This window comes from Podarcis filfolensis (assembly GCF_964270895.1).
Source record: "Podarcis filfolensis genome assembly, chromosome: 13".
Lineage (NCBI taxonomy): Eukaryota > Metazoa > Chordata > Lepidosauria > Squamata > Lacertidae > Podarcis > Podarcis filfolensis.
In genome coordinates this window covers 47730013-47757624 of record NC_139615.1, presented here as the reverse complement: position 1 = coordinate 47757624, position 27612 = coordinate 47730013, and the positions used below count along the sequence as shown (strand labels likewise).

At 43.1% G+C, this 27612-nt stretch overlaps 1 protein-coding gene across 1 annotated transcript in view; it reads left to right on the top strand.

Annotated features, from left to right (window-relative positions):
• Nucleotides 1-25697, top strand: part of TECRL (trans-2,3-enoyl-CoA reductase like) — a 51510-nt gene extending 25813 nt beyond the window's left edge. Inside the window, exons 8-13 of the mRNA XM_083583430.1 lie at nucleotides 1668-1711; nucleotides 15254-15311; nucleotides 16964-17049; nucleotides 21855-21900; nucleotides 23471-24780; nucleotides 25220-25697. Coding sequence (XP_083439556.1) covers nucleotides 1668-1711; nucleotides 15254-15311; nucleotides 16964-17049; nucleotides 21855-21900; nucleotides 23471-23598 — 362 coding nt within the window. The 3' untranslated portion in view covers nucleotides 23599-24780; nucleotides 25220-25697. The remainder of the gene's footprint in view (nucleotides 1-1667; nucleotides 1712-15253; nucleotides 15312-16963; nucleotides 17050-21854; nucleotides 21901-23470; nucleotides 24781-25219) is intronic.
• Nucleotides 25698-27612: the final 1915 nt, after the last annotated feature.

The following is a 27612-nucleotide window of genomic DNA, read 5'->3' as shown; positions in this document are numbered from 1 at the left end:
TGGTTTGCCAGACGTGGCTTAGTCATGCTGGCCACATGACCCGGAAACTGTACACCAGCTCCCTCGGCCAATAAAGTGAGATGAGCACCGCAACCCCAGAGTCGGTCACGACTAGACCTAATGGTCAGGGGTCCCTTTACCTTTACCTTTAGGAGACCTTATACATGGAAATCAATATATTTTCATAAGATGCTGACAGCGTTTTCTGTCCCTTGGAGCAAAACATGCAGGAGCCATGCAGAGACATGGAGAGAGATTGCATTGATGTCCCACAAATTCTGGATTGTACCACTTTATTATAAAAGCGGGAGGCTGTTCATATGCCTTGCATATTATAGTAAACTAATACACCGGGGGGGGGGGAGAGGTTCAGCTAGCCCCCTCTATGCTGTTCTAGTTTTAAAACTAATCAGATTCTCAATCAGATCCAGAGTAGACCCTCCTAAGATGTGCTAAAGACAGTATTTCACCACAGCTTCTGAGGAACCGAGAAATGAAGAGAACTCAGCTCTGCTAAAAACTTCATTGAGTGTATACCATTGCATTCAGAGCTTTGTTGTAGCATCTCAGACTTCAGTCTCTGTCATGGAATTGCTTGGACCCCTCTCCATTTCTTAAGTTGCATGATTGAGGAAGGGCAGTTTTGGTGAGGGTTCAAAGGCACCAAAGGCACCGCCAGGCCCTGGCATGTTATTAATAATAATAATAATAATTTATTATTTATACCCCACCCATCTGGCTGGGTTTCCCCAGCCACTCTGGGCGGCTTCCAACAAAACACAAAAATACAATAACTTATTAAACATTAAAAGCTTCCCTAAACAGGGCTGCCTTCAGATGTCTTCTAAAAGTTTGGTAGTTATTTTTCTCTTTGACATCTGGTGGGAGGGTGTTCCACAGGGCGGGTGCCACTACCAAGAAGGCCCTCTGCCTGGTTCCCTGTAAATTGGCTTCTCGAAGTGAGGGAACCACCAGAAGGCCCTTGGCACTGAACCTCAGTGTCCGGGCAGAATGATGGGGGTGGAGACGCTCCTTCAGGTATACTGGACCGATGTCATCACTATGGGATGCTATAGGGATGCCATCACTGTGATTCAGGGTCTGCGGGACTTGATCCAATCTGGAGTCTAATTTAAATTCTGGGGTGACTGTCAGATTTCTAACAAATTAATATTTTTGCTCCAAAATAGTTTTTCTGAAATATGCAACCTCCTTTTGGAAACCCGTGGCAGTATAATAGTCTTCTCTATAAGGAGACATAGCAATAGAAGTTTCATAGCTAGGCAACATGGAAAATGAATTTGGTTCCTGCCTGAGTTTGTGAGGCATTGCTTCATAAGGAGAGAAAGACATAAAAAAAACTCCAGAGATGTCTAAAGATGAGGCTTCTAAGGAGAACAAGGCCTATTCACTATATAACAACATCAAAAAAGGCTTAAGTAGGCTTCACATTATATGTAAGACTAAGGTGGAATCTAGACACATATAAAAAACGTTGTGAAAATGCTTTTTTTAAAAAAACGTTTTGAAAAAATATATTGAATTTGCCATAGATCACCATCGCCATCTAGTGCCACATTTGTATAATGCACCTTACAACACACTTAAAACATTTTAATTGCAGCTGTATAGCTGAGTCCTAATTATGTTTTCATTTTGTTTTCTAGCATTTGGGAACAAGCAAGTTACTATTTCTGCCCTTGTGTTTCTGGTATGTATGGGCAGAACGTGAGGGAGGGTAAAAAATTGAATGTGGAACTCTCTCTCTCTCTCTCTCTCTCTCACACACACACACACACACACACACACACTTTTGCATATACTCTCCCAAGACCGGCGAACTAAGAAGGGAGACACTTTCATTTTTTGTGCCATTTCCTTGATGAATATGTATTTGCACTTGCAAAAGCAGCCTGATGCTCCTTTGTGTGTGCATGTACAGAATCTCCTTTTGCATTGCGAGCCAGATCAGAACTTTCTTCTTCGTTTTCCCCCCTTTTTCTTTTTGCCATTGTGTCTTTTATTAATGAAATTCATTAATGTCATTACAGATTTAACTTCACGCATACACATACACATACTATATCTATATCTATATCTATATCTATATCTATATCTATATCTATATCTATATCTATATCTATCTATATCATCTATATCTATATCTATATCTATATCTATATCTATCTATATCTATATCACCTATATCTATATCTCTATCTCTATCTATATATCTATATCTATATCTACATCTATATCTATATCTATCTATCTATATATATCTATATATCTATATCTATATCTATATCTATATCTATATCTATATCTATATCTATATCTATATCTATTATATCTATATCTATATACAGTGGTGCCCCACAAGACGAATGCCTCGCAAGACGAAAAACTCGCTAGACGAAAGGGTTTTCCGTTTTTCGATGCGCTTCGCAAGATGAATTTCCCTATGGGCTTGCTTCGCAAGATGAAAACGGCTTGCGAGTCTTGCGATTTTTTTTCGCTTCCCCCCCCTTTTTCTATTTTTTTTTAAAGATATTTATTAGAGTTTTACAAAAAACAAAGGTTTACAGAATAAAAGAAAAACCAAGAAAAAGAAAAATTTAAAAATACATAAAAAAGAAAAAATAGAAAAATACAAAAAACAAATCCCTTTTTTAATGTTTTTAAGCTCATTTGCTTGTTTCCTTGACCTCCTCACACCTCCCCTTTTTGCATTCCCATTTACATAATCAATTCAGCAAATCCTTGCCCTCTATCATTATCTTCTTAGCTCTATATCCTAACATATTATGACTCTATCTTTTCATCCATTTATCAATTCATTTTTGCATATTCTTATTAACTTTTGTTGCTAAATACCACTTATTGCCAATCCGAACATAATTTTAACATTCATTAATTTTACAATATTTCTGAAGATAGTCTTTAAATTTCTTCCAGTCTTCCTCCACCAACTCTTCTCCCAGGTCTCGGATTCTGCCAGTCATTTCTGCCAATTCCATATAGTCCATCACCTTCATCTGCCACTCTTCCAGGGTGGGTAGATCTTGTGTCTTCCAATACTTCGCAATAAGTATTCTTGCTGCTGTTGTTGCATACATAAAGAAAGTTATGTCCTTCTTTGGCACCAATTGGCCGACAATGCCCAGAAGGAAGGCCTCTGGTTTCTTCAGGAAGGTATATTTAAATACCTTTTTCAATTCATTATAGATCATTTCCCAGAAAGCCTTAATTCTTGGGCACGTCCACCAAAGGTGAAAGAATGTACCTTCAGTTTCTTTACATTTCCAACATTTATTATCGGGCAAATGATATATTTTTGCAAGCTTGACTGGGGTCATGTACCACCTGTATATCATTTTCATAATATTCTCTCTTAAGGCATTACATGCCGTAAATTTCATACCTGTGGTCCACAACTGTTCCCAGTCAGCAAACATGATGTTATGGCCGATATCCTGTGCCCATTTAATCATTGCAGATTTAACCGTTTCATCCTGCGTATTCCATTTTAACAGCAAGTTATACATTCTTGAAAGTATCTTAGTTTTGGGATCTAACAGTTCTGTTTCCAATTTTGATTTTCCCACCTGGAAGCCAATTTTTTTGTCCAAATTATAGGCCTCTCTTATTTGATAATAATGAAGCCAATCTCGCACTTTATCTTTTAATTTCTCAAAACTCTGCAATTTCAGTTTGTCTCCTTCTTGTTCCAATATTTCCCAATATTTCGGCCATTTGGCCTCCATATTGAGCTTTTTTTGAGCCTTTGCTTCCATTGGTGACAACCACCTTGGGGTTTTGTTTTCCAATAAGTCTTTGTATCTTATCCAGACATTGAACAATGCTTTCCTGACAATATGGTTTTTGAATGCTTTATGTGCTTTAACCTTGTCGTACCACAAATATGCATGCCACCCAAAGACATTGTTAAAACCTTCTAAATCCAAAATGTCTGTGTTCTCAAGAAGCAGCCATTCTTTCAGCCAGCAAAATGCGGCCGATTCATAATAAAGTTTAAGGTCTGGCAGGGCAAATCCACCTCTTTCTTTTGCATCAGTTAGTATTTTAAATTTTATTCTGGGCTTCTTGCCCTGCCAGACAAATCTAGAAATGTCTCTCTGCCACTTCTTGAAACAATCCATCTTATCCAAAATTTGCAAAGATTGAAACAAAAATAACATTTTTGGCAATACATTCATCTTTATAGCCGCAATTCTGCCTGTCAGGGAACTGTCATCTGAGACGAAGGAGGTGAAAGGGCTCATGGAGGGTGAGAGAGACCACTCAGCGGAGGAGGGGACCAGCAGGGGGAGAAGTGGAGTTACAAGGGAAAGTGAGTCGGAGGGAGAGCTCAGAGATACTTCAAGCGGGAACAGTGGAGAGGTTTCAGGACCTCCCGTAGGCACACCCACTCCTCGGCGGAAACTGTCACGCCGAGAGTCCAGAAGACGCGTTTCCGTCAAGGAGCTTTTATGCTGGAAGAAGTTCCGTAAACGCCCACTGTCCGATTCAACGAGCGATTGATGGAGCCATGCTTAAGGAGCTCCATCACAGACAGAGGTTTGGGAACTTAGCCAAACTCTGAGGGATCAGGATTTTACGCACAAGCAGCTCACCATCCCATCACAGCAATCGGACAGTCCCTGAAAGCAGCTTGTGCAGAGAGGCATCATGAGCAACCCAGCTGGAGCCGGAGGAGCAGCAGGAGCTGGAGAAGGTCCAACTCTGGAAGAAAGGTGCAGAGTTTTGGAACTCCAGCTAGCAATGCAAACGGCGAGGCTAGAAGAAAGGAGGGCGCAGGATGCGGAAAAGGCAAAAGGCGCTACACTAGCAAGAAAGATGCCAGGAATGGTGCAGAAGTTTGGGGGGGACCCCAGGAACTACCAAGCCTTTAGGACAGAGATGCAGTATGCTCTTGAACTGCAGTTTAACGACTTTCCCGATGAGGCATCGCGAGTGGCGTTTGTGATTGGCCATCTCGAAGGGGGGGCGAGAGACTGGGTCCGGCCCCTGATGGCAGGGAATAGTGACATGCTGAAGGACGCGAGGAAGTTTTTTCGCGCCATGGATTTGATGTTTTCCAGCGAGATTGAACAGGGACTGGTGCGCAGACAATTGATGGCTTGCAAACAGGGGAGCCGATCGGTTCGTGAGTACTGGACTGAGTTTACAATGTTGATACATAAATTGGGGTGGGACCTATCGGCGGAACCCATTCAAATGCTCTTTGAAGAGGGGCTTTCTTCGGCGGTGAAAGACGAACTTTCTCGGGCGCCCAGGGCGGAGTCTATGGACCAGCTGACCAAATCAGCGCTGACCATTGGAGCGCGCCAGGAGGCAAGAGCCTTGGAGAAGCGGGAGGGGAAAGGAGAGCGTTGGAGGGATTTCCGCATTCCAGAGATTCCAGAACCCAGTTTCCCGCCCGGAGAGCCGATGGAAGTTGGAACAGCGCGCGCGCGCGCAGTTTCAAATCCCAGTGAAGGGAGGAAGAAGGAGGGAAAGAGCGCCAAGAAATGTTACCTCTGCCAGCAGCCAGGTCACTTTGCCAGAGTCTGCCCACAAAGAAAGGAATGGCAAGGGATGGCGGGAGCTGTTGGGGGGAAGGAGGAGGAAGTCCAGGGGCCAGTAAAAGCCAAGGCCTGTCTGCCGCTGTCAGGGCACTGCAGACAGGCCAAGGAGCAGTAAAAGTGCCCACTCCGGAACCTCCAAGACCAGCTCTAGTAATAGAGGTGCTGCTAGAGCTGGCAAACGGATACCCACTAAAGACCAAGGCGCTGTTGGACTCAGGCAGCTCCTGTAATTTTATGAGCAAGGAGTTTGCAGCTGAACACCAGATACAGACACTCCCTTTAAGCAACCCCCTGCAGGTCACCACGATCGATGGGAGGGAGCTGTTGGGGGGAGAAGTTAGCCTACAGACCGTCCCAATGGTTATGAGGGTGGCAAGGCACACTGAAAGGATAGCGTTCAATGTAGCCACCCTGGGAGGGGCGCCAGTCATTTTGGGAATGAGCTGGCTAGCGTTGCATGACCCGCTAGTGGGCTGGCATCAGAGAGTGGTCTCCTTTGGGTCGGCACATTGCTTGGAACACTGCAAAGAGGGAAAGGTGCCAGAAGGGGCAAAAGCCTCCCTAGCAGGGATGGAAGTGGCGGACAAAGGGAAGGTGCCCAAACAATACGCTGACCTGAGCAAGGTCTTCAGCGAAAGGGAAGCAGATAAACTACCACCGCATAGAGACTTTGACTGCCAAATTAACCTGGTCCCTGGGGCCCAGCTCCCCGTGGGCAAGCTGTACGCCATGTCAGACAGGGAAATGCAGGAGTTGAGGGAGTTTATTGACAAAAACCTGAAGAGAGGTTTCATCAGAGAGTCCAGAGCGGTGGGGGGCAGCCCAGTGTTTTTTGTGGACAAAAAACACACGGATAAACCGAGATTGATCGTGGACTACCGGCGGCTAAATGCCGTGTCAGAACCAGTGACTTTCCCCATGCCCAGAATTGATGACATTTTGACCAGGGTGAGGAAGGGAAAGATATTCACGAAACTGGACCTGAGAGGAGCGTACAACCTGATACGAATAAAGAAGGGGGATGAATGGAAGACAACGATGTTCACCCCCCTAGGGGCTTTCGAATATCTCGTTATGCCCTTTGGATTACAAGCAGGCTCCGCCTGTTTTCAATCGCTCATGAACCATGTACTGGGACCTTTGCTCTACAAGAATTGCGTGGCCTTTCTCGATGATGTGCTGATATATTCAGAGAATGAGGAGCAGCATGTAAAGGATGTCAGGGAAGTGCTGAGCCGGCTGCAAGCAAACCAGTTGTGGGTGAAACTGGAGAAGTGTCAGTTCCACACCAAGGAGGTGGAATTCCTGGGGTACCGCCTATCAGACAAGGGATTAGCCATGGATCCAGGCAAGGTACAGGCGGTGCTGGAATGGAAGACACCAAAAACGAAAAAAGATGTGCAAAGGTTCTTAGGGTTTGGGAACTTTTACCGGAAATTCATCAAGAACTTTGCCCACTTAACGGCTCCCATCACGGACTGTCTGAGCAGCAAGAAGAAATTCGTTTGGACGGCGGAGGCGGAGCACGCTTTTGAGGAATTGAAAAGGGCATTCGCTTCGGAAGAACAGCTCCTGCATGTGGATTTACAAAAACCCATGAGAGTGGAAACTGATGCCTCAGACCGCGCGGTGGGGGCGGTGCTGCTTCAGCCAGGGAGCAATAAGTCGGAATGGAGACCGTGTGCCTTCTTTTCGCGTAAGCTGAACAAATCCGAGAGGAACTACACGGTATATGACCGAGAACTACTCGCCATTCACGAAGCGTTCCGGAGATGGAGACACTTACTAATTGGTGCACAGCATAAGGTACAAGTATGTACGGACCACAAGAATTTGGAGTATTGGAGAACGGCACGAGTGCTCAACCAACGACAAGTGAGATGGGCCCAGGAGTTCTCCAAATTCCATTTTGAAATCTGCTATGTGCCAGGCCCAGAAAACATCAGAGCGGACGCTCTCTCTCGCAAACCTGAATATTTGGAGGGGGAGGGAGCGCCAGAAGAGAGACATATTATCCCAGAGGACCACTGGGTGTGTGGTGCGGCCTGGGTGGGGCAAAGAGAACTGGTAGAGGGAACGGTAAATGATGAGTACGCCCAGGATAAGCTCAGAGGTTTAAGGGGAGAGGGAGAAGATCCCGGAGGTTTTGAAGAAAGAAACGGGGCATTGTATTACAAAGGGGCGCTATATATACCCGAAGGGGAATTGAGGGGGAGAGTACTCAAACAGCTGCACGACAATCCCACAGCGGGGCATTTTGGGCAACACAAGACCATGTGGTTGGTGACCAGGGAGTTTTGGTGGCCCAAGGTGAGGGAGGATGTACGGGAGTATGTGAGAAGGTGTGACCAATGCCAGAGAGCCAAAGGAGAAAGGCGGGCACCAGCGGGGTATTTAGAACCGTTACCCACACCAGAACGACCGTGGGAGGCGGTGTCGATAGATTTTATGACTGATCTGCCCAAATCCCAGGGGAAAACCGCCATACTAGTAGTAGTAGACCAGTTAACTAAGATGGGTCACTTTGTAGCTTGCTCACATGCAGTCACGGCGGAAGAGACAGCAAAATTGTTTGTAGAACATATTTTTAGGCTGCATGGCGCCCCCTTGAGGCTGGTTTCCGACAGAGGGAAACAGTTCACGTCCAGATTCTGGAGGAAGCTTATGAGCTTGTTGCACATAGAGGTCAACTTTTCGACTGCCAGGCACCCTGAGACCAATGGGCAGGCGGAGAGGGCAAACGGTATCCTTCAACAATACCTGAGGTGTTATTTCAATGACAGAGAAAACGATTGGGTCGAAAAGTTGGCACTAGCAGAATTTGCTTACAATAATGCAGAGAATGTGTCCACCGGGATGAGCCCCTTTTTGGCTAATTATGGGTGCCACCCCAGGGCGTTTCCAGGGGAAGGAGGAGAGAGATGGAGTGTTCCGGCCGCTGAACTTTTTGTAGAAGAAATGGAAGCGATCCATCGTCAACTCCAACACAACTTAGAAAGGGCCAAAGAAGAATATAAGAGGCAGGCAGACAAGAGCAGAAGGGAAGGTGAAACAATTAGGGTGGGGAGTCGGGTCTGGTTATCAACCCAAGGGTTGCCGTTCAAGGGTAGTTGCAAGAAATTGAGACCCAAAAGATTGGGACCATTTGAGGTCATCCCACAGGTCAACCCAGTGGCTTTCAGACTCCGGTTACCGAACCACATGAAACTGCACCCAGTATTCCACAGGTCATTACTGTCACCATACAGGGGGGAAGGTGAAGGGGTATCCACACGGGGGCCAGCCATAGAAGAAAAGGAAAGCCGCAACTATGTGGCGGAAATCATCGACTCCAGGTGGAAGGGTAATCAGGTGGAGTATTTGGTCGCGTGGGAAGGGGAACCGGAGTCGGAAAACACCTGGGTGAAGGCAGAGGAGGTCCATGACGAGGTCTTGATCGAAACGTTCCACCAAAGGTTCCCCAGGAAACCTCAACCAGTAGCGAGGTTCCGGAGGGAGTACTTTGGCACCACCGACGATGAGGAGGAACTGGAGGGATTCAGGGAATCGGAGTTGGAAGAGGGTACAGACTCCGAGGAGGAGGAGTACTTGGAAACCGGGAACAGCAAAAGGTGGAGGGAAGTGTTCGAAACTTCGGAAGATGAGGGAGGTTCCTTCAGGGGTTTTGCTCCCTCGCCTCCCGCAGAGGAGGGGAGGGAAGGGGGTGAAGGGGGCCCTAGAGGGGAGGTGGATGTCAGGGAACTGTCATCTGAGACGAAGGAGGTGAAAGGGCTCATGGAGGGTGAGAGAGACCACTCAGCGGAGGAGGGGACCAGCAGGGGGAGAAGTGGAGTTACAAGGGAAAGTGAGTCGGAGGGAGAGCTCAGAGATACTTCAAGCGGGAACAGTGGAGAGGTTTCAGGACCTCCCGTAGGCACACCCACTCCTCGGCGGAAACTGTCACGCCGAGAGTCCAGAAGACGCGTTTCCGTCAAGGAGCTTTTATGCTGGAAGAAGTTCCGTAAACGCCCACTGTCCGATTCAACGAGCGATTGATGGAGCCATGCTTAAGGAGCTCCATCACAGACAGAGGTTTGGGAACTTAGCCAAACTCTGAGGGATCAGGATTTTACGCACAAGCAGCTCACCATCCCATCACACTGCCCAACAAGGAAAGCTTCAAGTTTGACCATATTTCTAAATCTTTTTTCACTTCTGTCCAACATTTCTCGTAATTATCTTTAAATAAATTTAAGTTCTTAGCAGTCATGTTAACCCCCAAATATTTAACTTTCTTCACTAATGTTAAACCTGTCTCCTTCTGAAACCTCTCTTTCTCAATCGGTGTTAAATTTTTCTCAAGAACTTTAGTTTTTGACTTGTTCAACTTAAATCCTGCCACCTGACCAAATTCTTGAATCAGTTCTAAAACTCTTTTCGTACTAGATTCTGGCTCCTGTAATGTTAAAACTAGGTCATCTGCAAAAGCCTTCAGTTTGTATTGTTTAGCTCCGACCTGAATACCTTTAATCAGACGGTCCCTTCTAATCATATTTAATAAAACCTCCAGGACTGAAATAAAAAGCAATGAGGAAATTGGGCAACCTTGTCGTGTACCTTTCTCTATCTTAAATTCCTCTGTCACTACGTTGTTAACAATTAGCTTAGCCTTTTGTTCTGAGTAAATTGCACTTATACCATTTTCAAACCCTTGGCCCACCCCCATCCCCTGAAGATTTTTCTTCATAAAACTCCAAGAAATGTTGTCAAAGGCTTTCTCCGCATCTATAAAAATTAAAACTGCTTTGGTGTTTATGTTCACTTGCAGCTTCTCCAAAATGTTAATTATATTCCTCGTATTGTCAGACAGGTGTCTACCTGGGAGAAAGCCAGCTTGGTCCTTATGAATCTCTTCCACTAATACTTTTTTTAACCTATTAGCCAAAATATCAGCAAATATTTTATAATCCACATTGAGCAGGGATATGGGGCGGTAGTTCTTAAGTTGCGTCTTTTCAGACTCAGTTTTCGGTATAAGTGTAATGTAGGCTTCCTGCCACGACTCCGGCGCCTTTTCCCCCTCTAAGATCTCATTGCAAACCTCCTTTAGAGGCCGAATTAACCAATCTTTCAAAGATCTATAGTATTTGGAGGTTAAGCCATCTGGCCCTGGAGATTTGCCCAACTGCATATTCTGAATGGCACCTTCCACCTCCTGTTCTGTAATTTTATGGCTCAACATTGTCTTATTTTCTTGAGAGATTTTTTGTAGTCCATTTTTTCTCAAAAATTGGTCTAGATCAGTCTCTTTCTGTGGCCCTTGTGTATATAGTTGTTTAAAATATCTCTGGAAACACTTTCTAATTTTCAATGGATTCTGTATGTTCTTTCCATCTACATCCAAATTTGTGATGGTATTTAATTTCTGTCTTTTCTTCATCTGCCAAGCTAGCAGTTTCCCACATTTGTTAGCCGATTCAAATGTCTTTTGTCTCATCTGCTTAATTTTCCATTCCACTTCCTGGTTTATCATTTTCATGTATTGTACTTGACATAACTTAATTTCTCTCAGAATCTCTTGCGATTTTGGTTTCGCTCTTAGTTTCTTCTCTCCTTCTTTTATTTTTTCCAAAATTTTGTCTTTTTTCTCATTTTGAGTTCTCTTCTTTATTGCATTCTGTTGAATCAGAAACCCTCTCATAACCGCTTTGCTTGCGTCCCAGATTGTCCTTTTTTCAACCGTAGTATTCAAATTTATCTCAAAATAGTCTCTCAATGTTTTTTGGGCCTTCTTAATCACCTCCTGCTCTCTAAACAAGGTGTCATTCATCCTCCATCTGAAGGAACCGATTGGCGTTAATTTCATCTCCATCTTCACTGCATTATGGTCGGAGCAAGTTTTTGGGCAAATTTCCACTTTTCGAGTCTTAGGTGCCAGTCCTCTAGTTATCCATATTTGGTCAATTCTTGTCCAGGTCATATTGGCTTCAGAAAAGAATGTTCCCTCTCTTCCAAGGGGGTTCTTGGTTCTCCAAATATCAATCAAGTCCATATTGTCAGTCAATTCAAAAAAGGTTTTTGGTAATCTGCCATCTTTAGTTACCACCTGTCTCTGTGACTTATCCATGTTTGTAGATACCACTCCATTCATGTCTCCCATCATAATGATATTGTCGTCCATATAGTCCAACAATGTCTCGTGCAATTTCTTAAAGAATTCAGACTTCCCCTCATTTGGTGCATACACTCCTACGATCAAATATTTTTCTCCTTGTGATTGAATCTCAATTGCAACAAATCTTCCTTGTTTATCTTTAAAAACAGATTTCAGTGATAGGCTCTCTTTGGCATAAATAACACCTCCTCTCTTTTTAACTTTGTCCGATGAAATAAATTCTTGGCCCAATCTTTTATTAATCAGGACTTTCCTATGGAGCCTTATCACATGGGTTTCCTGTAAGCAAATTATGTCCAATTGTTCTTTTTTCAATAAATGAAATACTTTCCTCCTCTTCTCCGGGGAGTTAAAACCGTGAATATTCCAGCTTAATAGTTGCAGAGACATGATGTGTTTATTCTAATTTCCCCCAACTGCTCCCAGAAGCTCGTCTAATTCTTGCGGTGGTATCTTTTTTTTCGATTTGTCAGGTCCCAAAGGTGGTAGTGCTGTGTCTAAGACTCCTGGTCTCAAGGCTCTTGGCTCTTCTGTCGCTTCTTTTTGTAAGTCTTCTTCGTAGTCTCTCAGAAATTTTTCCTTGTCTTCCACTGATCTAATTTTGAACTTTTTCCCTTTAAAGGTAAAAGATAGTCCCTGGGGGAATTCCCATCTAAAGGCAATGCAATTCCTTCTCAGTAAGGCCACCAAGTCTCCGTAGTTGGTTCTCAAGTCCAAAAGATATTTTGGTATATCCTTAAAAATCTCGACTCTGGAATCGTTGATCTCTAAGGTCTTCTGAAAGTGTGCACTCAATATTTTATCCCTCTCTTCTTTCGTACGGAGGGTCACCAAACAGTCTCTCACCCTGTTTTTCCTCCCCCCTCTTCCAAGTCTGAAAGCGCTCACTATCTTAAAATCTTTTTCCAGCTCCAAATTCCAAAATTTCACAAATTCCTGTGTGAGATAGTCACTCAGATTGTCCTTTTCAAGTTCCGGCACAGCTCTGATCCTCAGGTTTGTCTGTTTCTCTTTCAATTCGATCATAGACAATAAAGCCTGATGATCCCCAATCTGTTTGCGCATAGGTTTAATTTCTTCCTCCACAGCCACAACTTTTTCTTTTGCTTCCTCAGCTATTTTTCTAGTGGACGCAGATTCCTCCAACAGTTTTTCAATAACTTTTGTGTTTGAATTAATGCTGGCTGTGTTCCCTTCAATTTTGGTTGATTGGTCTGAGACCTGTTTGCTTAGGCCTTCCAATTTCTCAAAAATTTTATTCAGTACAGATGTAAATTCCCCTTCTGAGGCCATTCCTTTTGTCTCAGTTTGCCCCGAATCTTCCTCCTGAGTCACAGGGAGGCCGGGCACAGATGCTCTACGTTGCTGGGAGACTGTACTAGACTGTTGCACTCTGCCCTTGGATCTTGTTGCTCTTTGTTCAGTCATCCCCTTTTATCTTCAGTCAAGGTCAGTCCCACGGTCAGGTCTTACTGTGGAAATTCCCTAATGTCAGCAATGGAAAATTCCCCCAGCTGGATGCACACTTCAATAGTCCTCTAGGGGGACACAGTATCAGCCATAGAATTCACAGTAGCAAAGTCTTTTTTAACTTTCCATGTCCCCTTCAATAAAACATGTAACAATTTGCAGTCCAAAGAAGACTCTCAAAATGTATCTCCTTGCAGGGTTAAACCTTCAAGATTACAATGTTCATAGGTAGTGCGAGTTCCAATGTAACAGTTCTCATAAACCTGGCAGTCCGTTCCCAGGGATTCCGAAAAGAAAGATTTTTATTTGATTTTCCCAGAAGAAATACAGTCACTTTCCTTGCTTCCCCCCCACTCCTAATCTGGGGGGGGGGGAGAGATCTTTAACTTTAATGCTTGGATTTAAAACTTTTGAAGCTCCGCTTTCAAAGTACTAGCATAAGACGTCTTTGCTTTGATCTATTACAAAACGGAAAGGCGGACTTCCTGTTTACACCTTTCCGCTTCAGTGCCAAATTGACGTTTTCAAGTCCAATCTTTTAAGTTCACCTACTCACGGATAGTCGTTTAGCAGCCAAATTTTCACAGGAAAAAGGCCAGCGCTCTCTGGCAACAGCTTACGCGGCTTCACCCCACAGAAGAAGCAGTCGACTCATAGCACCGTGCCGCTCCCGTTGCGCTCCGGAACCCCTTACAGGGCTCCCTCGCTAAATCGGGGGGCGCTAATGGTGCCCGCCGAGTCCCACGCTCGCAGGCTCCTTCTGCCTGCGATTTCCAGCCGGGTCTCCGCTTCGCCGTAGCGGACAGACCCACTTTCTGCAGGGCTTCTCCCTCCTACTCAGAAGGAGACCGCCATTGCCGTTGGCGCCGCCTCCGGAAGTCTCCCCCCCCCCTTTTTCTAAGCCGCTAAGCCGCTAATAGCCTTTTAGCAGCTAAGCCGCTAAGCCTGTAATAGCGCTAATCCGCTTAGCCGCTAATAGGGTTGCTTCGCAAGACGAAAAAACCGCTAGACGAAGAGACTCACGGAACGGATTCTTTTCATCTTGCGAGGCACCACTGTATCTATATATCTATATCTATATCTATATCTATATCTATATCTATATCTATACACACTTAAATTAGTTTAACTTAGAATGTAAATTTGACCTAATTCCACTTAGATTTCAGCTAAACTAAAATCATATAATGGTACATAAAACAAAACAACAACAACAAACTGAAGTAAAATAAATATAGACTTCCTATCATTTCCCAATATAGTTGACATTTGTGATTTTGAATGTACTTATAATTATTACCTTACATTTAATATACTTTCTAATACTTTCTTACAACCTAGCGTACCGATTTTCCTTTATTTCTTAATATTTTACGTTCACTGTTAAAATATATCTTCCATGACTCCTCTCTGGATCAGGTCTGCACAATGTATGACCATCATAGCCAAATATAGTCCACTAGTGATGAATAGCAGTGTATTCAAGACTTCGTAAATCTCTTGGCTCTGCTGCCTGCCTAGAACCGTAAAAATTGTGTATGTGTGTGAAGCATCTGGCTGGGAACAAATATTGGCTGGTGGCTTGTACGTAGGCTGGGTAGTCTTGAAAGTAAATGCCATTAATATCTAAGGGTTATACTTCAAAGTAAATTCTCTGAGGACTGGAACATCGATTCAAGAAATGGATGAGGTCATTTGCGCAAGTCACCTTGTTGTTGATGTAACCAGGGCTCTGCGATGTGTGAGCAGTATATTTTCCTTTCTTGATGCCCATGTTCTTTCAAATCGTGAAAGCTCTGTGTGGGTCCCCCTATCTCTCCCAGTGGGTGTGAATGGAAAATTTGATGCAATTCTCCCTGGCTGATCTTATTTTATATTTAGCCATTCCTCTAGACTGCCTTTCTTCTCAAGGGATCTCGAAGTGGTGCATAAAGCACCATCATCTTCCCCATCATTGTGGGGACAAGCTAAATTTATGATTCTACAGTTAAAGCCTGAAAATCTAATGCTTTTTTATTTTTGCAAATTTTTTTTCCAGTTGTGTGAAGCTGGGAATCATTTTATCAATGTTGCATTAGTCCATCAAAACCAATCAGGTCTGTAGTCTGTTTCTAATTGTTTACCTATGATAAACCTCCTAACGTTCTGTCTGTCTGGGGTAGAAATTCAAGTGACCATATCCAGGGGTGAACTTTGGTAATTTGGTAGCCCGAGCAAGGACAAAATTTGGCGCCTCCTAAATATTTCCTAAAAGGGACGCGGGTAGCGCTGTGGGTTAAACCACAGAGCCTAGGACTTGCCGATCAGAAGGTCGGCGGTTCGAATCCCCGTGATAGGGTGAGCTCCCATTGCTCAGTCCCTGCTCCTGCCCACCTAGCAGTTCGAAAGCATGTCAAAATGCAAGTAGATAAATAGGTACCGCTCTGGGCGGTAAGGTAAACGGCGTTTCTGTGCGCTGCTCTGGTTCACCAGAAGTGGCTTAGTCATGCTGACCACATGACCCGGAAGCTCCCTAGGCCAATAAAGCGAGATGAGCGCCGTAACCCCAGAGTCGGTCACGACTGGACCCAATGGTCAGGGGTCCCGTTACCCGTTACATTTAAATGTTTCCTATTTTTCACAATAATTCATTTGGGGGCACGTCTGTGAACACTCTCATGTGTCCTTATCTACATATGTAGAACATAAGAACACTCAACGTACGTGTGTCCCAATACAATGGCCTTTAACCCAGTCATAGTTTGACCCAGTAGAAACTTAAATTTCCAGGAAAGGGAATAGGCAGCAAGAGGACAAGCCAGAGTTTAGCATACTTGGAAACATAATTTATTACAGATATATAGGAATGGAGGACAAATGTGATTCACTACTCGTTTAAAACAAAATCTATCAAATTCATACTTTCCAAAATGGTATGTGAACCGCAACACATCTATTTTTGAAATTTTCACCCATCTGAATTTTGTTTTTGAAGTTCTTTAACCACACAATGTTTACAAAAAAACCATTATATTAGGGGAAATTGCTTGCAAAAAATAGTAAATTAGTCAAAACAGCATATTAAAATGTGTTTATTCGGAGAAATTCGTGCAAAAATGTTGATTGATTCTTTTTTCAATTGCAAATTGCTGTAAAATATTGGCAACAGAATTTAACATTGGGAAACTGAGAAACTGTGAGAGATTTGACAGGTCCCTTGATCCCTATATTCAACCAAGTTCAGCTAAAGCAGACCCATGGAAATCAATGCACCTAAGTTAACAGTGTCTATTAATTTCAGTGGGTCTACTCTGATTTAGTATGTCTAATCCCAGAATTCCCGCATCAGATTTGTCAAGCTCTCACAGCGGCAATACTGTGTGCTGCTCTTTAGTAGGAAATACGGTATGCTAGAATTATTTTGCTGCCAGTTCCCTATGGTGGGAGTACCACCGCACTATTGTACATTCTGCATCTATGCCATACAATTTAAAACACTTTGCAAATTGTTTAAAATAGTCCTTCCCCCCACCCACTCAAATCCTGGTAACTAAGATTGTGAATGTGAGAAGAATCCTTTTGTTAGTCCTTTCCATGTCGCTTGTTCTCAGGAATCCTTGGTTCAGAAGCTGTCACAGTTAAAATGTGTTTGAAGCTGACTTCTATCTGTAGTGTGGTCAGTAGACGACAGAAATTCATAGGCTGGAATTGACTTCTCATTCCTCAAACTGTTATAATGAAATATTGGTCTTTTTTCTTTTCCTTATAGGCAATAAAGGCTCTTTCCCAAGCCCATCAATCAACCCTTTCACATGGTTGTTTCTGTTCGTTTCCTGCCCAAACTATACATATGAGGTATTATTATTATTATTATTATTATTATTATTATTATTATTATTATATTTTCCCCCTTCTTGCCTTGCATCTGTGCTAGCTAGCTAAGCAAAAACTGTAAGTACTTTTAATTCACTTACAGATATCTCACTAGAATACCTAACTGTGAAGATACATAGAATTAAAGGGTTTAAGGTCAGTGAGAAAGAGGAGGCTTGGTTTGAGAAGATATTGAATTATTTGGGTAGGTTTGAACAAATTGGGGCAAGTAAAATGTTAAAAGTTAAATAAACCTTGTGGAGGGAGGAGTATTAAGGTATATAGAAGTGTACATATAGTTGATTTGAATATGTTATTATTGAATATTATTGAATATGTATATTATTGAATATGTATATTCAATGTATCAGCCACCTGGGGGGGTTTCACTGTTTGTGTTTTGGTGGTTGGTAAAAATAAAATATTTTAAAAAAAAACCTTACAGATATCTCACAGTGAGTTCTGCTTTGATCCAGGTCACTTACGCCTTCCAGAGGAGCTGTCTTTGAAAAGCTGTTGGCTTATAAAATGAGCTTGTTTTACAAAAAAATAAAACAAAATAAAAATGGTGTGGTGATCACACAGGGTCCCTGGATGTTTCACCGCCTATTGATCCCTGTGCCGCCACTTTATTTCTCGCTGCTACCACCCAGGCCCTACCTGGTACAATACCCAGTCCAGTCAGGGTTAAACTGGAACATAAACTTTTGTTTATTTATTGCAGTTTAACAAGCGTTTGGTTTCATAAACGGTATCGGTCAATTACGTTCATGGGGTGCCTATCCAGACCTATAACTTCCACTACCTGTTCTCTCTCAGATATTTACTCGTCTTCCTAGCCCCTAACTGTTCCCGACTCAGCTTATTTTGCTACACTAACTCAACCTACCCACAGACTCTATCCCAATTCACTCCCATTCCAACCAACCACCCAACGAACTCCCCCCTTTGCTCCTCCCAGAGCTGGTTTTATAGTCCCTCTGACTCCACCCCCTGGGTTCCGATTGGGTAACCTGTTTAACTATTTCACCTCCAGCACTCTCTCATATATGTTAACGTCACAAATGGTTTATAAGCTTTGTCCTGAATCTGTTGGAAGATTCGGGACAGATAAAGGAAAGTACCATATTTTTTGCTCTATAAGACTCACTTTTTCCCTCCTAAAAAGTAAGGGACAATGTGTGTGCGTCTTATGGAGCGAATGCCGGCTGCGCAGCTATCCCAGTAGCCAGAAGAGCAAGAGGGATTGCTGCTTTCGCTGTGCGGCGATCCCTCTTGTTGTTCTGGCTTCTGAGATTCAGAATATATTTTTTCTTTTTTTTTTTTTAAATAATATTTATTAAAATTTTTCAAAAATACAAAAAATATCACTTTACGGGACTCCCCCCTTCCCCCACCCCTACCATATTCCCCTTTCATATTGTTGGCCAAACAAGTTCCCCATTCAAATTGAAACTTAATTTGTTTTACAGTAAAAAAAAGAAAAAAAAAAACCCCCAGTGTTCTTTCCCCAAGACCCACCCCATGTCATTCCACAATTTCCATTTTTTAATAAAAGAAGCACCCCAGATAATAGAAACAGAAAAGGTAGAGAATAAAAAAAATATAATGAATAATAGACCAATTCAGCAAAAAATAACCAAGTTGGCAAGCCTTTGGAGTTTTAGTTCTCCCCCCCCTGTCCCCGGTTTAATTTCCCCCTGATCATCAACCCCTGGTGTCTGCCTGGAATTCTTAAGACCATAAATCACAACTTTTCCCCAACTCCTTGCTGGCTTTTTCTTTTTTAAAATTAAAAATAAATTTTTTTGAAAATCAAAATTATTATTATTATCATTATTTTTCAAAACTTTAACTTCAGTCTTTAATAAAACTGTAATAGAACTCCCTCCATTGTTCTTTCCAGGTTGTAGTCTGATTTCCCTTTGTTCCGCTGCTAAAACGTTGTAGTTCGAAAGTTTGGTAAGTCTGCAGGGATGGTTGTTATTCAGGGGCAAAACCTTACGTTCAGTCCCTTCCTTTCTTCAATAGAAAAATCTATTGTCTCCTTTAAAAAAACAAAAAAGAAAACACCCTGAAGACGAGATGTTATTTCCGTTTTGCAGCTTTCCCAGAAGATAACCAGTCCTGTAAAGTTCCATTGGTGTTTTTCCACTTTCCCAATCCTTGTAATGTCCCGAAACTCCTCAAGGGGGATTGTTGTATCTTTGTTTCCTCTAATCCAAAAGTCAATTTGTTATCCATATTCGCCATTTTGTATCCAAATTTTAACAAGTTGTAGCAAATTGTATCAAATTTAACCAGCCAAGTTCTCATAATAAAATCCACTCCGCTTTTCGACTTTGACAGCTATTTTGACAGCTGTCAAGATCTCCGACTCCTTTCACCAGGCTCTCTCTTCAGTCACCCCGGTTCCCAGGGGGGGGGGTTGCGTTTCCCTTCTCCAGTTCCTCCTCCAGCACAGTTCTTGTAGTTCCCCATCGTGAAATTTTGGATTTTTATCAGCAATGCAAGCCTTTTTGGGTCTTGGTTTCCCCGTCCTTGTTTTGGAAAGTTTACAATAGGGAGGGGACTGACTTCCTTTTTGGATCCCCCCCGCTCGTATCCAATTCGAAAAAAAAAATTTTTTTTTCCTCCTTTTGAACCCGATTTCCAAATTTACTCACGGGTTGTTGTTGAAAAGTCCGAATTTTCAATGGAAGAAGTCAGCGCTCTCCGCCGAATGGCATGCGGCTTCGCTCAGCAGGGGAAGCAGAGAACTCAAGGCACCACGCTTCTCCCCGGCACCCGATCCGTAGCCTTTAAAAAGGCTCCTTCACGAGTCGGGAGGGCGCTAACGGTGCAAGCCGAGTCTCCATGTCCACGGCCTCCGTGGCCGTGGTTTCTAAGGGTCCCCGCATCGCCGGTGCGGTAGAACCCAGCCCCTGCCGAGCAGACTCCCTCCGGAGCTCGGAGGGAGTCCGCCATTCGGCGATGGCGCCAACCCGGAAGTCTCCAGAATATATTTTTTCTTGTTTTCCTCCTCCAAAAACTAGGTGCGTCTTGTGGTCTGGTGCATCTTATAGAGCGAAAAATACGGTACTTCTTCACACAGCATATAGGTAAACTATGGAACTCACTTCCCCCAGGGGGCCAAGGCTGGCCTCCAACTTTGATGGCTTTAAAGGAGTATTAGACAAATTCGTGGAGGAGAGGGCTATCAATGGCTACTAGCCAGGATGGCTATACTCTGCTTCCACAGATGGAGGCAGCAATACCTCTGAATTGCACTTGCTTTAAACCACAGGAGAGGCAAGTGATCTTGTGCTCGGGTCCTGTGTTTTGGTTTCCCACAAGCATGTGGTTGGCTACTGTAAGAACACAATCTACGGGACCACCTCTCCTGGTCTGCCCTGCAGAGGACCTTAAGGTCCATGAATAACCATAGTTTAGAGGTCCCGGGCCCTAAGGAAGTCAGACTATCCTCCACCAGGGCCAGGGCCTTTTCAGTGATGGCTCTGACCTGGTGGAATGCTCTGTCCCATGAGACCAGGGCCCTTCAGGATTTAACCTCCTTCCATCGGGCCTATAAGACAGAGCTATTCCACCTGGCCTTTAATTTGAGTTCAGCCTGATCTTTTATTTCCCTTCTCTTCCTTCCCCCTCCCCTTTTATGAAGATTACTTGCTCTGAGAACCCACAGCTAATTCTCCCCTGGCCTCCTCGCTGGCCCAAGTAGGACCAATTCAGTAAGCCAGCCCTGGGGATTATCTAATTGATTTTTGAATTTTATTGTTATATACTGTATTTTATGCTGCTTTTATAATTAAGTGTTTTAAAGTGTTTTAAATTTGTTGTTATCTGCCCTGAGCCCGGTTTTTGAACTGGGAAGGGCGGGGTATAAATAAATTATTATTATTATTATTATTATTATTATTATTATTATTATTATTATTAATGCTGTATTAGATGGGTCATTGGCCTGATCCAGCCAGCTCTGTTGAAGCCCTTTGGTAATGTGCATGGTTTGCCTTCATAAGGCCATAGTTAATTTGTGTTCCCAGCAAGGATGCTAAGGAGAACCGCAACATGGTTTCTTGAGTGAAGCTTTGAACTCTGTTTTCCCTTCACCTTCCTGGGTCTGCCTTTGTAACACTAGTTCTTGTAGAATCCATTTCAGCTCCACTCCAAGTCTCCTCCCATCTGTGGTGCGTATTTTGTCACTCTTTGTGTCCACTCACCTACCAGTGCTTTGCTACTCGGGGGAAATTGCTACTTGGGACGCGGGTGGCGCTGTAGTCTAAACCACTGAGCCTCTTAGGCTTGCCGATCAGAAGGTTGGCAATTCGAATCCCCATGACAAGGTGAGCCCCCGTTGCTCTGTCCCAGCTTCTGCCAACCTAGCAATTCGAAAGCACACCAGTGCAAGTAGATAAATAGGTACCGCTGTGGCAGGAAGGTAAATGGGATTTCCGTGCGCCTTGGTTTCCGTAATGATGTTCCATTGTGCTAGAAGTGGTTTAGTCATGCTGTCCACATGACCTGGAAAGCTGTCTGTGGACAAACACTGGCTCCCTTGGCCTGAAAGCGAGATGAACGCTGCAACCCCATAGTTGCCTTTGATTGGACTTAACCATCCAGGGGTCATTTACCTTTTTACCTTTTTATTTTTTTTACTTGGAGGAATTACCTGTGTATTCAGAATGGAAGGACTGGCACTGCTGGAGTCAAGGGTTGGCAAGACCTTGTATAAGACAGACAGCTGTTTATCTTTAAGTGAACTGTGATTTTTTTTACATTTGCAACAGATTGGCTCCTGGATGAGCTTTACAGTGATGACACAAACGCTGCCAGGTAAGAGCAGAAATAGTGTCCAGCTGGGATCTTTGAATAAGCTTGTTCACCATCACCCAGAAAACATTCTAGATGAGAAAAATGATCAGCATGGCTTAGAATTAACTTCTGCAATTGAAGTAGAAATTATTAATATTACATATCCTAACTGAGTCAAGTATTTGTGGTTGATCATCTTTTCAATAATGAATTTAAATATACCTGTATTTTATCCATATACATTTAAGTGTGATGGAAGTGCACTTAGGGGTAGTGAATGTGCTGGCCTCTCATCTTCTCTGACCATTGACCATGTTGACGGAGGCTGATGGAAATTGGAGTCCACATTACATTGAAGGGCATTATAGTGGCTACCCTCTGGTGCAAATTAATTTTAGAGATGGTTGGAACCCACAAGTTTTGTTCTGCCACATTTTTGGTGGATAGAACAGGATGAACATTTCCTTGGAAGAACTCCATAGCTGACCCCAGCTATAGCTGACTGCCATCGAGACTTGTACAAAATAATTGTTGTGTACTGGTATTTCATGTACCTCTATACTATATCACTGCATATTTGAAACTACATTATTCCTGTACTTAAACGTTTTACCTTAAAACTATCGTACTTACACGTTGTGTTTAAATTTACTTAAAACTATCGTACTTACACGTTGTGTTTAAATTTACTATCAGCTTCAAATTGTTATTCTTAGCAGAATATACACGTTTTTCTTTTCAACTCTCGAGTAGGAATTATTCCTTATATTGAAACTTGTGGCCTGAGCTCTTGGTATATCCTTTTTAGTGTATTTCCAACAAGAACTCCAATTTCTTTAACGACCCCAGTGATCAGCCTTCTCTATGGTTCGATCACCGATGAATTGATGCTTTTGAATTATGGTGCTGGAGGAGACTCTTGGCTGCAAGAAGATCAAACCTATCTCAGGGTGGTTCACAACATAAAATCACAGTATAAAGAGCACAAAATGCATAATAAATTCATCAAGTGCATCCATAGCAAATGATTGGGGAAGATGCGGCACATGGGGAATTTCTACCTAGTCATTAACCACTGTTAATGCGGGAGCAATGAGCCACCTCCAGCACCATAATTCAAAAGTATAATAAAACATTAAACATTTTTAAAAATCCCTATACAGGGCTGCCTTCAGATGTCTTCTATCACCCAAGCTTCACATGCCCAGGTTCAGCATTTCCCATAATGTCTCAACCAGGAAGTTGTGGTTAAGGACTCCCCTCAAACTAGGATATGACCTGAATTGAATCCCAAACAGAACAAGGGAGATCATGTCAGGCAGCAAGAGTCTTCCTCCCATCTCTATGCCTTACTCATGAGGAAGAAGGAAGATAAGCTGCAGCTGCTGGACTCAATTAAAAAGAAGAAGTTTTACACCCCCTCCAGAAGCTATTCCTGCACAGATAGGGACGGGCAAGACTTGGCCATATGCTTAAAACAAGTATGTTATGTTTTGTGTCTTCATTATGTGGTTAGATAGGAAATGATTCTTCTGACATGCCACTGTCGATACCTGGAGATCAGTAGTCTTTTTCTTCCCTCTCTCTTCAGTTGGAGTTTTTGCGTTACTAATGGCTATCCAGATGGCTCAATGGGCCCGAAAGAAGCACCAACTTTACCTGAAGAAGTGTGCTACGTACAGATGGAGAAAAAGAGCCATGATTCCATTTATACTGTAAATGCAAGCAGAAATGGCCTGTGGTGATCCAGGATGAAAAGTAAAACAACAACAACAACAACAACAACAACAGAAATTTGATTTGTTTAGTTATGGAATGGGATGCCGTAGACTTGCTTTCAGACACACCTACATCTAAGTTTTTTGTTTAAGTGAAATGCAAATACCGGGCCCAGGATCCAAAGCACTATTTTAAGTGCTAGACATACAAAATGTCACGCCGTTCAACTTGGCCATCTGCAGCTCAAAAGAGTTGTCGGGAGCAGGTTAAATGGTTTCTGCCCCTGGAGTCACTGCTAGTAGGAATTTATAACATTGGACACAATGTACCAATGGTCTGACACTGTGGGCTTCTTTGTGTGTCACATTAATTGTAGAAAAAGGACCCTGTTCCCCCCGTGGACCCCCCCCCCATCTGCAGGTGCCACGTTGGACTAATAATAATAATAATAATAATAATAATAATAATAATAATATACCTTCCCATCTGGCTGGGTTTCTCCAGCCACTCTGGGCTGCTTCCAACAGATTAAAACCGAATAAAACATCAAACATTAAAAACTTCCTTAAACAGGGCTGGCTTCAGATGTCTTCTAAAAGTCAGATAGTTGTTTATTTCCTTGACATCTGATGGGAGGGCGTTCCACAGGGCGGGTGCCACTACCGAGAAGGCCCTCTGCCTGGTTCCCTGTAGCTTGACTTCTCACAGCGAGGGAACCGCCAGAAGGCCCTCGGAACTGGAGACACTCCTTCAGGTCTACTGGGCTGAGGCCATTTAGGGCTTTAAAGGTCAACACCAACACTTTGAATTGTGCTCGGAAACGTACTGGGAGCCAATGTAGGTTTTTCAAGTCCGGTGTTATGTGGATAGAATCTCACATGCAGACCAGGTTCTAGTTTTTTGTTTCAAATAAACCATTGGCACGAATCTAGAAATAAACCAAGAACACAGGCAGATTTGCATGACATACACAAAATCAGGTTTTAGTTTGCTTGTGTAGTGCATGGCACTAGGCCTGCACAGGGCTTTTTGATACCCAGTGTAATAACTCTTCAGCTTAAACCAACAAAGCTAAGTCTAGAATTTGATATCGCCCTGTTTAGGAGATAAATCCCATTGCACTCTCTTGAACTTACTTGTAACATGCTTTGGGTCAGGATACATCTTGCTTTAAAAAATAGTGTAATGGTTATAGGGGTTGCTCGTGCATAAGTTGCCGCCACTCCTGGCTAGGTTACCTGGTTGAACCCTTTCTGTCTGGACAGCCCTTCACTTTGTGGCTGTTTCAGTCGCTGGCAGTATCCGTCAGTGGGCGTTTCTTGAACTTCTTCCAGCAAAGAAGTTCTTTGACGCCAAGTCTCCTCCTACTCTCCCTGCGCGGAAGTCTTCTGCGCAGGAACGGTGTGGGCAGCGGAGCACCTGTGCTCTCTCCGCTGGTCTCCGGTGAAGAGTCCTGGAGCCTCCTCTCCGATTCCCCCATCTGCCCCCCTTCTCCATTGGTGTTATGCTGATTTCCTTCCCCAGCAGATGGGCTGCCTCTCTGCCTGCTGGGACCCTCTCCGGCATCCCTCTGGAGCCTTCCCTCCACCTCTGGCTCCTATGGCAGTTCCCTGACACATAGTCACTGAGCTTCACAGCTGCAAATACATATTTTTTTCATGTTCTAAACATGGCAATGCATCCATGCAATTATTTTGTTTACTGTCCACCAGAAACAAGCTAAGGTTCATATAAGAATCTTGCTTGAATGGATTACAGACTTCTTATTCTTTTGGGGTTTGGAATTAATTTGCCTCTTCTGATTAGGTAACTCTTGAATGAATGAGCAGATACAAAAGCCATTGTCTGAATTAGTAATTAATGGTAATTGTGATTAAATATGCTTCTGTTCCTAGGTTATTACGGAATTAGACAGGAAATGGATGGATTAAATTAGTTTAAACTTAGCAGACTAAGTAAAACTTTTTATTTTCAAATGTATCGAGAATCGATCTAATATAGTTCAATTGTGTCAATAACATATTCATTATTTTCTGTATTACAGTACTTATTCTTTAAATTTTACGGGAGTTTTAAATAAAAAATGCTATTTTTTGAAAGCTGTGTGCAACATGCATTCTTTCCCGCCCCGACCTGGCCACAGTGATCTATGCGACGGTCATCTCCAGGCTTGACTACTGTAATTCGCTCTACGCGGGGCTGCCCTTGAAGCTGTCCCAGAAACTCCAGAGGGTGCAGAATGCTGCAGCGAGGCTCATCATGGGGTCTCTGCCATGGGAGCATATTCACCCAGTGCTTTTCAAACTGCACTGGCTCCCAGTAGAGTACAGGGTCAGATTTAAGGTGCTGCTTTTGACCTTTAAAGCCCTTCATGGCCTAGGACCCTCGTACCTACGGGACCGCCTCTCCCGGTATGCCCCACGGAGGGCCTCAAGGTCCATAAACAGCAACACCCTAGTGGTCCCGAGCCCTAAGGAAGTTAGATTAGCTTCAACCAGAGCCAGGGCCTTTTCAACTCTGGTTCCGCCCTGGTGGAACGCTCTGCCTCATGAGACCAGGGCCCTGCAGGATCTGATTTCTTTCCGCAGGGCCTGTAAGACAGAGTTGTTCCACCTGGCCTTTGGCTTGGAGCCAATTTGATTCCCTCCCTCTCTTTCTTTTTTCCTTCCCTTCTCCTCCTGCGATGAGGCTACATTTTAATATTTTAATGTTTCAATATTTTAATGTTGTATTTTAATTTTGTTTTTAAGTTGTAATCATTCAACTTGTTTTTATTATTGCTTGTAAGCTGCTCTGAGCCCGGCCTTGGCTGGGGAGGGCGGGGTATAAATAAAAATTATTATTATTATTATTATTATTATTATTATTATTATTATTAAATATTTTGACATGCATGGAAGACATCCATCAGTATCTGCGTTCCTCTCCCAAAACTGTAATGCATGACCAGTTGTCAAAATGACTTCAGCTGGATCCAAGTCAATGTGCTTGCTTATGGAAAATGTTATTTCTAGAGTAATAATAATAATAATAATAATAATAATAATAATAATATATTATTTATACCCCGCCCATCTGGCTGAGTTTCCCCAGCCACTCTGGGCGGCTCCCAATCAAGTGTTAAAAACAATACAGCATTAAATATTAAAAACTTCCCTAAACAGTGACCTCCTAGACTGAATAGCTGAGAAAACAATTGTAGTTATGGAGAGATGTCATACGAGTCAAGAGGTTTGGCTTTCAGCACCCGAAAGCAGCGGCAAACGGTTCTCTATGAAGAGAACAACAGACTGCAAGCCTCTTAGATCATCTTATTGGAGGGCAGGAGAGATCATGCAGTTCCCAGACCTTCTGAGATCTAGAAATGCTGCTGCTGTCTGAGTTCATTATTTTAATCTGTTCTGCTGTTATTGCACTTTTAAAAAAAGAGAGAGAGAGAGAGAGAGAGAGAGAGAGAGAGAGAGAGAGAGAGAGGTAACAGCAGTTAAAAAGCCTAAATAACTAACTGCCATTCCAATTGAAAGACAAGTAAGTTAACAGTACCCTCTAGTGGCTAAAATTTATACACTACACACACACACACACACACACACACACACACTTTTATTACAATAGATAGGATGAACAAAATCAGTTTACAAAAACTAATTCCTTCCCAACCTTGTGCACAATGTGAATCCACACAGATCTGTATTACTGCCCTGATATTTCACGTTACAGTAGTATTGATATGCTTTTATAAATAATAAGCGAACAGATAACGCTGCGACTGATCCACCTGTCTGTCTGTCTACCTGCCTCACACCTGACACTACATTGTGACATCAGGTGTGTGTGGGTGTGGGGGCAGCTGAGTGTGGTTTGTGGAAAACGGCCTTGTGGGCCCAATGGAAACCAGTGCCAAAGGTCCAGTATATTTCCAGTATAAAACGGCATGCAATCTGACATAATATAAGTCTGTTAGTGGTGGATTTGTACTGGATCAGCAGCACACACTTTATTAATTAATTAAGT